Below are 12,423 nucleotides of genomic sequence, written 5' to 3'. Positions count from 1 at the left end.
ACGTCACCGCGATTCCAGTCGAGTCCGTGACAATGTTTGGTCAACCAATAGGACTCTCTGAGTTTATCCGCAGTCAACGCGTCACGATCGAACGGCGCACGTGCGATGTGATGTAATAACAATGTGCCAGTCGACACGTCAACTACACTGGCTTCTTTCACTATGAAGTCGTTGTTGTTGTCCTTGAAACACTGTAGGTCCAAAACCACAGCTGTGCAATCACTGTGCCTACATTGCTGCTGCTGCTGCTGTTTCTGTCGGTGCGACGGAGCTTGAAGGTAACAACGATCCATCACGATCAAAGGTCAGTGCGATACTGAGCTATGCGGTGGGGGTTGGTTCTTGTATTTAGCCGCTGAAATCCACGGACACGTTGCGATGTCGGTCCACTTCGATTACATTGTCCATTTCGGCGTACACTATACAGTTGATGGACGAGGCCAACGCTTCTTTGAATTGCAGTTCGATGCGCAAATTGCCGTTTCGTACCAGATTCCAGTGACTCGATTCGCCGGCCGACATGTCCGGCGTCAGGTCGAACGCCATCAGACAGTAGCCGTTCGGATAAGCCGATCTGCCAATCTCGTTGCCCTTGTCGGCGAACTGTATACCGGTGCCGGTGAACAGCGTGTGATAGGCGAGTGCGTAGAGTTTCGAGTCTCCCGTGAAGGCCGGTGTCAACGCCTTGCATGGCACTTGTTCACCGTCGATGTACAGAGCGAAATAGTTCAAATTGAAGTGTTGAAAATTAAACGGGTTTTTCTTGAAATCACCGTTGAACGCCACATTATCCACCAGTCCCACGATTATGCGTTTCGGCAACTGACCGAGAAACACACTGTCCAATGTCTTGCCCAGAATACCACTCGGTAGCGTGATGGATTTCACGTCCACACGTGTGATTGGATACTTGGCCGTACCACTTTCCAGCGTCTTGCTGTGCGCCACCAACACGCCGGGATTGATCTTACAACGACGCACAAACAGATTGGCCTCTCGAATGTGCACCTTGTAGTTCGTTGCTGTTTTCGACATTATGGCAAATGAGTTTCTCGATCTGACGAGACGCAATCGCATTTCCACACCATTCAACATAAACTTGGCTTGATTGCACAAATCTAGATGTAAATTTCCCACCATATCGATGTACGTGCTCTTCTTCACGAAGTCGCGTCGTTTCACTAGTCCTGCGTTGTTTGCCTCGCAATCGTCCATTTTGTCGGCTATGTCTTCGTAGAACATTGTGCTGGTGAGATGTGACTTTTTTGCGCTACCGCCATAGTTCAGTAGATTTTCCAAATAGGCGCGATAAGCGTAAGTGTTGTTTTGTGGTGACACCAGTTTGTGATTGATGTACAGATCCACTTGACTGAACAGCGAATGGAGCCAATTGTTAACAGGACCCATCTCTTCGACTAACGCCTCTTCCACTTTTGTGCCGTCATCTTTCACTATTGTCGCTTCGATGTGCAACAGAGATTGCGTCAAGTCCGTGTATTCTTCTCCGTTAGCCGGTATGACAAACTCTATCGGCGAATCGTCTGTCAAAGACGAGATCGGCTTGTACTGAATCCATTTGCCGTTCTCTATACTAGTCTGAGTAGGTGGTAAAGAGAATAAATCCAATTCGGTTTTAACGCATTCACACGATTTCTGATGAATGAATGACATTTTCTTTTCTTTTCTTCTTCTTGTTGTAGGAAAATATAGTCTAATTGAATATATCGTCTATCGACGGTATTCCTCTTGCTACTCTTCTTTTAGTAGATCTATTCCTCCTGTTTCTACTCTTCTTATTGACGCTTTTAACTTTGCTGCTGCTGGCGCCGGAACGTCGAGGTAGTCTTTTTGTTGTAGGTTTACGCTTTTTCTGTCCCTTATTGATAACAGGTCTTTTCATACTCTTCCTACTCCTTCTCTGTTTTGTTGTGGCAGCGGTGGACGTCCTTACTCTGAGAAGTGTCGCTAACGACTGCGGTGTGACGCGATGGACACGTCTTTTCTTATATGTGACGGCACGACCACCTCCACTCAATACGCGTTCCAATTTGTCATCGGCTCTGCGTTTCAACGAGCCGGTGAATTCTTTGAGGCGTGTGGCGGCCGCGTACCTCGGATGTTGTGTACCACCAGCGGACACTATGTCGCCGAGGAAACCAACACCTGAACGCAAAGCCTCTTTGCCCATGGCGGTTGCACCAGACTTTAGTAACGGCACTACAGACCGCATGAGTCCACTGAGGAAACTGCCGATGCCATGACCGCGCTGGTACGGTGCACCTCTGTACACGGACGATACACCGTTACCCGACTGTTGTAACTGTCGCCGATAGTAGGCCAAATACGGATCGTTCGTATTCATCGTGGTTGTTGCTGCTGCTGCTGCTGCTGTTGCTCCTACTGTTGCTGCCACTGATGTTTATGCTGTTGCTGTCGTCTTCGTTGATGTTGTCGCCGTCGTATTCGCCGTCGCATTCGCCGTCGTATTCGCCGTCGTATTCGCCGTCGTATTCGCCGTCGTATTCGCTGTCGTAATCGCCGTCGTATTCGCCGTCGAATTCGCCGTCGTATTCGCTGTTGTCGTCGTTTTAGTTGTCGTCGTCGTTTTCGCCGTCGACGCCGTTTACGTTGCTGCTGCTAGTATATTTATGCCAGCGTGAGCGATCTGCGCAGGTGTAGTTTCATGCACGTAGTCCCAAAGTGGAATGGCAGATGATCGCCTGTGCTGCCCCTTAAGTCAATTTCCACGTTCTCAAATGTGCTCTTGATGACGGGCACGTAATGCGGATCGGTGAAATGCACGGTCTTGTGCGCGCCGTACATGTAGTTTGTCGTATCGATGTTGACGATCTTTAATAACGGTGCCACCGTGTCACCCACCAACTGAGGCTCCACCAAATCACAATACACATACATGTCACCCGGCAGTCCGGCTTGTATGTTGGCCGGCAGTTTGGCTTTCTTGTTGGTCTTCATGTCCGTCTCGACAGGATCGAACCCCAACTGCAGCGCGAGACCGGTGCTCAATTCCATTTGTACTACGTGACTGCGAATCGCTATTTCCACCACTTTGGTGTTTTCATCGTACATGAAAGTGGCGTAAAACCTCAAGCGTTCCATGGCGTTCAACACTTGTATCAACTCGGTGATATCGCTATAGTTGCCAGGCTCCACTTTGAGAATGTCCACTTTGACTTTATTGGTTTTGTCAGCACCGCCAGTGGCTATAGCGCTGCGATCTTCATGGTAGATAAATATCTTCGCATCATCGCTCACCGTCAGAAATGAACAGGGGTAATGCGCTTCAACTAGAGCCACTTCCCATTCACCATCCGTCAGATGGATAGACGTAGGTAGTTGAGTTATATAATCAGCCACTGTGTTGTTCGGATAGTAATTCATTGAACTGTTACTGGGCAAGGTCAAATAGAACTGATTATGTTTACTCATTGTCACTGATACGCGGTTGTTGTCCTTTATAATTGTTTCACTTCTGACGCCGGTATCCAAGAGTTGAACTCGTCGCCGTAACCTTTCCACTTGACGAGATAACGCTTACTGCGGCCACTGCCTTTAGTGTCCAATATTTTATCGATATCGTACAGTCGGTCTGGCGGCACGGTGACTTTTTGCAATTCTTCTTCGTAGAAACGACCAATCAACGGTGACCCGTTCAAATCGTGCAACACGTACAACGGTAACGGATGATGACCGTACTCGCGGTCCACCACGAACACTTCTTTACTCCAATTCGTCTCGTATCCTTTGGCAAAAATATTTTTTTCTTTTGCAATACGTACCGTATCGCCCGCCACAAATTTTGCCTTTCTACGCTTAGATAATTTAGTCTTGATGCCGCTGCCACTACTGTACATGTGTCGCCACACTCGATATACGAGTTTCTTATCTTCTTTTTTCACATCAATCGGACGTACGGCTCTGCCGTCAGCAGTAGTACCCAGACTGCTGTGCGCACTGTGATTGTAGGCGTTCACCAGTTGTTGTAGCACATCGATGTAACGGTACGTGTTTTTATACGTAAGATAACGCCACATGCGTGATTTCAAAGTGCGGTTCACACGTTCCACGACCGCCGCTTTCACGTCAGGGTTCTGTGTTGTAACATATCTAACGTCGTATTTTCTGAACAACTGTTTTACCTTGACGCCGGTGAACTCAGTTCCCTTGTCCGTCTGTAGACAGCGCGGTACCGTGACAGAGGGGTTTTTTAATATTTTCTCGAATGCGTCGGCCACTTCTTTGCCGCTTTTTGTTTTCAACGCTATCACGTAAAGTCGTTTACTGAACACATCTATCACTGTCAGCAGATAGTTGATTCCATCGTTGAACGAGCTCAGACCGCGCATATCATTCAAATCCGCTTGCCACAGTTCGTCAGGACCGAATACCACGTAACGGTTGCGGGCGAATCGTTGACGCACCGGTCTGTGCAACGTGTAAGTGTCTTGTGTCCGTAACCAGTCCAGCACTGTTTGGCGTTTTGTCCTATTCTTCTTCTTAACTTTCCCCTCCTTCTCGCGTATCGCATGTAATAGACGTGTGACACCACCGTATGATGCAGGATCTTCGGGATTGTAGTACACTCGTTTCATGATTTATCCGCACTACGGCGAAAACGGTTCCCACCTGTCCAACGGCGATTGTAATTGATCTCTATCAAGCTGTCGTTGTCTTCGATGAGCCGCCAACGAGGGTAATGGTGACGTAGGGGATAACGTACGCTGCTGATTGTAAGCCGAACGTAAACGATCACGCATAGGTGTTCTCGGAGTCGATGATGTGATCGAACTACTCGCTACAGCTGACGTTGCGTCACCACGTAACGATCTGTATCCCGCACCCAGATACTGTAATGCTGTAGAATTGTTGATATACTCCTTGGGCACATTCATGTCGCGTAACGCGTTCATGACTTCGTACCACCCGGCGGGCATGTAATCCACCATACGTACTCTCACTATGCAGTGTAATATGTCCACGATATTTGAATCGGGAATTTTTTCATTTCGCACATACACCGCAAAGTTCTTATCCCAATTTATCACACTACCTTCGCGGACGATAAATCGTAACAGATTACGCACGTCCGGCTTGTACGATTTGGAAAACGTGTCCACAATCTCCTCCATTGTACCGGGTGGTGGCGACGCTGTTGCTGCTTGCAGTAATGATGATGATGATGATGACGATGCTGTCTCCATGATCGGTATATTGATCGGTTGTCTATTGACGGAGGCAAAATGTAAAAATCTCTGCAGCACCTGTTGATACTGTTTCCATTTTTCATAATCGCTCAAAGTTTTATCCATCAATATACGATGCATTTCGTTATCGATACTATCACTGCTGTCACCACCGAATCGACGTGACGATGATGACGCTTTCCTATTATCCACGTTGCTTTTGTTGTTTGTGGTATTGATATCGCTGTTTTTTAACCGTTCGATTAACTCTTGCGGTACAACAACCATTTTCTTTGCGTACTCCATCATTGTGTTATTACCGTATTATTACGTAATGGATTTATGAAGTACGGCTTGTAGTACGGTGCTCAACAGTATTGGTAGTAGGAATCCACCTCCTTTTTGTACTAGATACTTGCGTTTCTTGGCCCAACTCTCACCTCGTTTCACCAATCGCCTGAGAGTTGATTTATACTTTTTCAATTGTCTTTTGCGTTTATCGGACACCGATACGTTACCACGCAACAGGTTGTATGCACACTCGCACACTGATCGTATACGACTGAGGTCACACACTTTTAACAGCGCTTTACGTTCCTTCGGTGTAGCGTGCACCAGTGCCGTCAGTAGAGCTGCGTCTTTCCTCACACACTGCGACATGACGACTGATACTGATCCGCTATAGACGTTTTCTATTTATTGTGACCGCTGACATTGCTTGTTTTCGGCAGGTACACATAATTAATCGGATCGTCCGGAAAGATAGTCGAACGAATGCGCATCTCATCCGGTGTGGACTGTTTCAAGTCTATTAATAGATACGCATGCGGATCACGTGTAGCATCCGCATATGCTTCCTCTATAAATTTTGTACTATCCGGATAAATTTGACGGGCTAAATGTTTTATCTGAGCCCGATCTCTGGGGTTTTTAAAACACACTATGTAATGAGCATTCAATGAGATGTCTCTCTGACCTCGGCCCTGATGAAATAGATTCTGCGTTATAAAGAAAACACTCAAGTTCCTATGGTGTGAGCCTTTTGTAAATAAATCCACTACACTGTCGTTTGTTTCACGCATCATGTCGTCCACTATGATCAAATTAGGTACACTACCATCGAAATCGTTCATGTCTGGCAGAGAGTTTTTATACTGGACAATACTGCCTCTGCCACTGTTACTGCTGTTCTGCTGCACATTATCATTTGAATGAGGATGATGCCAATATATGTTAGCAAAATCTGTATCACATATTTCATTAGCATGGTCTATAAAACGCATGACAAATTGTGATTTTCCAGACCCTGAAGGGCCGGCTACTAAGGCCGAAAATGGATGCTTCCACCTCAAGTCCATCTCACATACTGATTGACTGACTACACTGACAACACTACAAACTAATTTATAACAATAGGGAATAAGGAGTGTAAATAAAAGACGAATTGATTATGCTCTCAACGTGACTATACGTATTGACTTACAAAACATATCAAAGTTACAATATCATTTTAAGAAAATTACAATTTTCATTAGTTTTGAGGTTAATAAAATAAAAAAATATTTTATGTACACGAATGTAGTTTTTGTAAAAATTAAAATTTAAATTTGTTTCAAACAAACTCCAATGGAGTATATTTACTGCCAGGTGGAGCGCTTCTTCTGACGAGGTTAAGTCTATCTTCGAATCCCCTGTTGTACTGGTCAATGCGTTGATCTGTGATCGCCTCGTTGTAGCGTCGTGGTAGGTAGACACGCATGTAGTGTTCATCGCCGGCTAGTCCCTCCAGCACGGCCATGACAGTCTCTCCGTACGGCGTGGTCACTCGTTCGAATTTCACAATACGATAAGAACACTCTTCACGGAGATGGACGATCTTCGTGTACGGCGTGTTTACTTGCACGGTGTTGAGTTCATTTTTCAAGTTCATCACACCACTGCTGCTACTTCCACTACCATTGACACTGACTGACTCGCATTTCGACATAATAAATGTGTTATTAAAAAAAGTTAAAGTCAAGCGAAACTGTACACACGTTCGATCCACACAGTGGTTGGTCGAGGAATGAATTGTTGCAGCAGCGACAGCGCAGTGGTGGAGAGAAGAATGCAGGTGTTTCGCAATATTTCTCAGAATCCACTCCTGTAGAAGTTTCTAGCACAGACCGGTTTTTTGTAGTTGTTTCTTTTTGTTTCGTCCCCTCGGCTGCAGCTGCGCGTCAACACGTGGCTTCTTGGAATCATCGCTATTGTTAACATTATTTTTTGTCTCATTCGATTGCATCATAGTCACTGGCGCCACAGAACGTTTCTTCCTTTGTTTAATTCTTCCACCGTTTTCGATTGCGCAATCGATTGGTCTACGCCATGCGGGTAGTGGCATCATCGACTGTATCACACCGTGTATTTTTGGAACTCCCGTCAAACGATCAACCCATAAATTTTCTAACTGTGTCAGTAAATTATTCACACTGTTGTATATTTTATCTCCTTTCTTTTCATTCAAATATATGCCGGAACTGTGTGTTTGCACTCCTTCGTCAAATAATTGCAATTTCAATAAAACTCGACCTCGATTAGCGGGAATTTTGTACGGTGTATTGAAAATCTTCGTCTATCCACATTATAACCGGCGAATCATTTGTCGATTTAACTATCCATCCTGTATGTTGTGCGTCTTGTTCAGGTTCTCTTTTTTTAATTTCGCTGCCACTATCGGTTTGTACATATTTCACATCACTAGTCGTCTTCACAGGTTTCTTGATAATTTTCTTTTTCTCATTTTGTTGCAGCTGCTGCTCCTCCTCTGCATGATTCATAGGAAAAGTACTAATTGTGTTATTTTCCATCGCATGTATCTCTTCCATAATCAAACGAATAGTTTCTTCTGCATCGGCAATACTCGTAGACATAATATTAATAAACACAAACCGCTCACGTAACGACTGTACTCACTGCACTCGCAGAACTAACTGAATTTTCGGATGTATTGTGATATTGACCCCACCAGTAGCGTGTTGCTGCGGATAAATCAACAACTACTCTGATGTTAGTAATCACAAGATGATGTAATTACAAGCTGACATTACCACCTAGCTACGTGGATGATGTTTCTTCGCTATTAGAACTATGACCACCGAAGAATGCCTCATTTAAAAACACTTTTCTCGCTTTCTGTAACACACTGTTAATCAATAGCAAACGTCGCATGTCTTTACGTTTACGGCCAACACAAGCTTTATTCAGTGATAGATTAATCATATCTATAGCACTGATCTCCATCGCGAAGTAGATACTGATGTAGACGGTTTGCAGGCTAGTAACAGACTTATAAGTGCTGTCAGGCATCCACCATAGAGACCTGGATGGTTCTAGGAAGTCGATAATAAAGCTGTTGCTTTGTCAACAAACACGTTGCCACCACCACATAATGCTCTAACAAATGAGCATAAATAAAGCCCCTAATAAAGTCTAATAAAGCTCTAACAAAGAGATTGCGCCTTGTAAAAGCTGTTAGTAAACAACTAATGGAACTATTTATCATCCGTAATTGACAGTTCTGAGAATCCGAGCCAGACTTTGCCGCCGCCGCCCCGACGCCTAGCCTAATAAACCTTAAAGAAAGAGACCGCGTCTCGTAAAAGCTTTTAGAAACTTAAATAATGGATCCGTCAATCATCCGTTAAGTGGATTTCTTTGTATTCTAGGATCAAAGGGAGCGCCGCTGATAATTGCTTTCCATTGTATTGAAACATCAAAGGGACAGCTGACTACATCTCTCTCCGTGGGAGGTCTCACACATCCGGAGGTGCAGGATGACCACTGGCGGGGGGGGGGGTCGGAGGTGCAGGGGGGAGGGGGAGGTGCAGGGGGGGGGGGAGGTGCAAGGGGGGGGGAGGTGCAAGGGGGGGGGGATGTGCAAGGGGGGGGGGTGCAAGGGCGGGGGAGGGGGGAGGGGGGAGGTGCAAGGGTGGGGGGGGGAGGTGCGGCCGCAGGAGGCGGGTGGTGGAGGTGGAGGCGGTGGTGTTGCTCCCCTTACTCCCCTCTTTAAGTCCCCCAAAGACTACTACTCTCTTATCCTATTTTCGTTTAATTTTTCATTTGGTTTCACCAAAATGTTGTTTAATACTTTCTAGATTAAGTTTTTAAGGGAAGTTTATGTTGTTTATAAATGTTACTTACCATCTTAATTAATTACTAAAACAATTAATTAGTACTTTAGTACGTTTACCCGATAATGTAAGTCTATGTATTCTTGAGAGTTCGATGAACAAAAAAAAAACTGCTGCACAAACTGAGTTGTAATGTAAAATAAACGGTATCAGCAATCTAACACATACTTTTTCCCATTAGCTTGTTTACAATCTTTATAATGGATAAGCGGTGAGTAAAAGTAACTATGATATTTAATAGGTAAAATCACAAAAGTTGCATTAACCATTGAACCATAATTTTTACAGCAACGGGAGGTCGCGCTATTTTGTTAAGAATTATAAGGACCATCACATACTAATTTTAATCAAATCCAGTTTTTCCAAAAAATACGATTTTCTCTTCTTTATGGTTTTTTTTTTATGAGAAAAAAAAACATAGTTTACAATAACCTTTGAACCGTAATATTTATAGCAATGGGAGTTCTACCATTTTGTTCGGAATTTAAAGGGCTACAATATAATAAATGTTTATCAAAATAGTTCGGGCCAGTTTCGAAAGAAATTTCCGTTATGTTAGGTTTTTTATGGAAAAATTAAAACCATTAAAAATAAACATTTCACAAAAATGGAAAAAACGCCTGGACCTTCAAACCAAATTTCATCACAATCGGACCACAGGTGTGGACCCACAACGGATAGATCCACTCAAAGCTCAAACTCGAAAATTTCTACGAAAAAAATACCTCCATATAAGGGGAGAAAGTAAAAATGTATATTTTAAAGAGCAGCTGAACTAACACCGTCTTTAGACGAGATACCATGCTATAAGCGTCATGATATACAGCTGTACAGAAGGTCCTCTGAATATTTTAAACGATTTTGTTTTGTTACTTTCAACTCTGCACAGCGAGTATGAAATGCTTTTATACATTGCTTTTATCTTTTTACATGCATTTCTTTTAACATTTAAAACTCATCTTTCATAATTTAATGTACTACACAACCTTTTTAATTCCAGGGAATTGCCCTCTAAATGGGCAATACCGTAGTAATCTTCAAGTTAATACTTTATAGCACTATATTTTATTTGTTTTAGTCCACAAGTTACTACTCACGTTTGATATTGATCTATTAGTACGGAATATGGTGAGATCTATGTATCTTTCAAGGCTCGATATCATTTGTGTTATTTACGAATAGCTATAAAATTTGATTACTGTATGTGTAAAAACATGTGTTTGACTACTTACCCATACCAGTCTACAGTATCGGAAATATTCGCCATTCAAGTCAACTGCAAAAACAACATATATGTTCTTTTATAATCCACTACAACCAGTAAAGATTTTTAAACTGCTTAAGCGCAATATGATGCCTGCCAGGTAATCCTTATGGGAAACTGATTAAACATTTTTGCTAGCTTATGAATACAGTATCCTTATAGGCGTTGCCATTTTGTGGAATACTATTTTAATTCAACAAAAACATTAATTGGTAGTTCATAGGAGCGAATATGGAAAATAATTAAGCATTACAATTAGAGTGGGTACAACTGTAACTTTCTTAAATTTTACGAGTTTTAATAAGGATTTATAAAAAATTACGAAGAAAATAGCTTAGTTTTTAGCGGGGTTTTGCAATAACCAAATATTATTTGTCTCATCAAGGGTAGCTTTTGAAGAGTCAAACTAATTTTACAATGAATTAAAATCCATCACAAATACCAAAATACTAGTTAACACTGTTTTAAGTTAAAAGTGTAAACTGTTATTACAAGTAAACATTTCACAGTGTATATCTATAAGTATAAAAGAGGATGTTTGTATATATATTTGGCAGTGATAAACTCAGACACCGCTGAACCGATTGCCACGTAACTTGGTACATACCATGGTGGAAGTAAATACTTCCACCATGGTACATACGTGTAGAATTTCATGGAATAGGTTTACACACCATCAATTTCGTGATCCGTCCAATCGGCTCCGCCCCAGTGGCTCTGGAGTTTCCCATGTTAACCTTATGATAAATGGAATTAATGAATCTTAACAGCTGTTTCAATTAAACAAGTTGGTTCTGTTCTATGATGTTCAATAGCATTAAAGTTACAAGGATTACCAAAAGGGTAGCAGCACTATTATTTCTTTTATATTTATGACAACAGCTAATTTGCAACCAAAAGGTGAGTGAGCATAGCGAACGAACTTCAACCTGGAGGCGAGTTAGCGTAGTGAACGAGCTAACCTGAAGGCAAGTGAGCGTAGCGAACGAGCTAACCTGAAGGCAAGTGAGCGCAGCGAACAAGATTCAACCTAAAGGTGAGTGAGTGTAGCGAACGAGCTCCAACCTAAAGGTGAGTGAGCGTAGCGAACGAACTTCAACCAGGACGTGATTGAGGACTTGATTTAAATTAAGAAGTTAAACGGGGCAAAGCCCGCGGGTTACAGCTAGTTTGCTTATAAAATGTGTCCTGTATAACAAGATATAAAAATATGTATTTCATCGACTAAGAGCTATCATTAGAATTGATCATGTATTCTACACATTCGTGGACATCTAATGTAATTGCATGGTGATTACTACAATGGCCAGGCACCGAGAAGCACTAATGGGCTACATTGCCAACATATGTTACCTACCCCTGTGTTTCATTGAGAACTATGTCATAGTTTAAAATTCTTTTGGTAACCAAATGCGACACATTCTTCAAATGACAGACGAAGTATTTACTGCTCTAGGTTCTTTGAAACGTGTACATAGTGCATCTAGTGCTTTGTCAAATAAATATTGAATTCTGTGGTATTGATAACCCATTAGTGGTAATTAGTCTGTACAAGGTGCCCTGTGAGCTCAGAGATAATGATTAAGCTAGAATAATCAATAATAAAAACTTTGTACTATTTATATTCTATTTATACTCAACAGTGTCCAAAGATATACCTGGCTTAAAATGCGTAAGCAAATAAATTAGCTTTATGTATATTCGTCCAAAATTTCAACTTTTTACTTTTTACCTAATCAAAAAGTTATAATGAAACATTAATAAAGTACGTGCATTGCATGCA

The 12,423-nt window shown here is 42.6% G+C and overlaps 2 protein-coding genes across 2 annotated transcripts; both read right to left on the bottom strand.

The window, feature by feature from the left end:
- Positions 1-348: 348 nt before the first annotated feature.
- On the bottom strand, positions 349-1,671 carry LOC128982498 (uncharacterized protein F54H12.2-like). The gene has a single exon (XM_054401457.1). The coding sequence runs from the start codon at positions 1,669-1,671 to the stop codon at positions 349-351; it is 1,323 nt and encodes a 440-aa protein (XP_054257432.1).
- A 1,805-nt stretch (positions 1,672-3,476) lies between these two features.
- Positions 3,477-4,613, bottom strand: LOC128982497 (uncharacterized). The gene has a single exon (XM_054401456.1). It carries the CDS (start codon positions 4,611-4,613, stop codon positions 3,477-3,479), a length of 1,137 nt encoding a protein of 378 aa, XP_054257431.1.
- Between the last annotated feature and the right edge of the window lie 7,810 nt (positions 4,614-12,423).

This window comes from Macrosteles quadrilineatus, unplaced genomic scaffold, assembly GCF_028750875.1.
Source record: "Macrosteles quadrilineatus isolate MER2022 unplaced genomic scaffold, UCM_ALF_1.0 Scaffold_398__1_contigs__length_78142, whole genome shotgun sequence".
Lineage (NCBI taxonomy): Eukaryota > Metazoa > Arthropoda > Insecta > Hemiptera > Cicadellidae > Macrosteles > Macrosteles quadrilineatus.
This window is presented reverse-complemented; position numbering and strand designations above follow the sequence as displayed.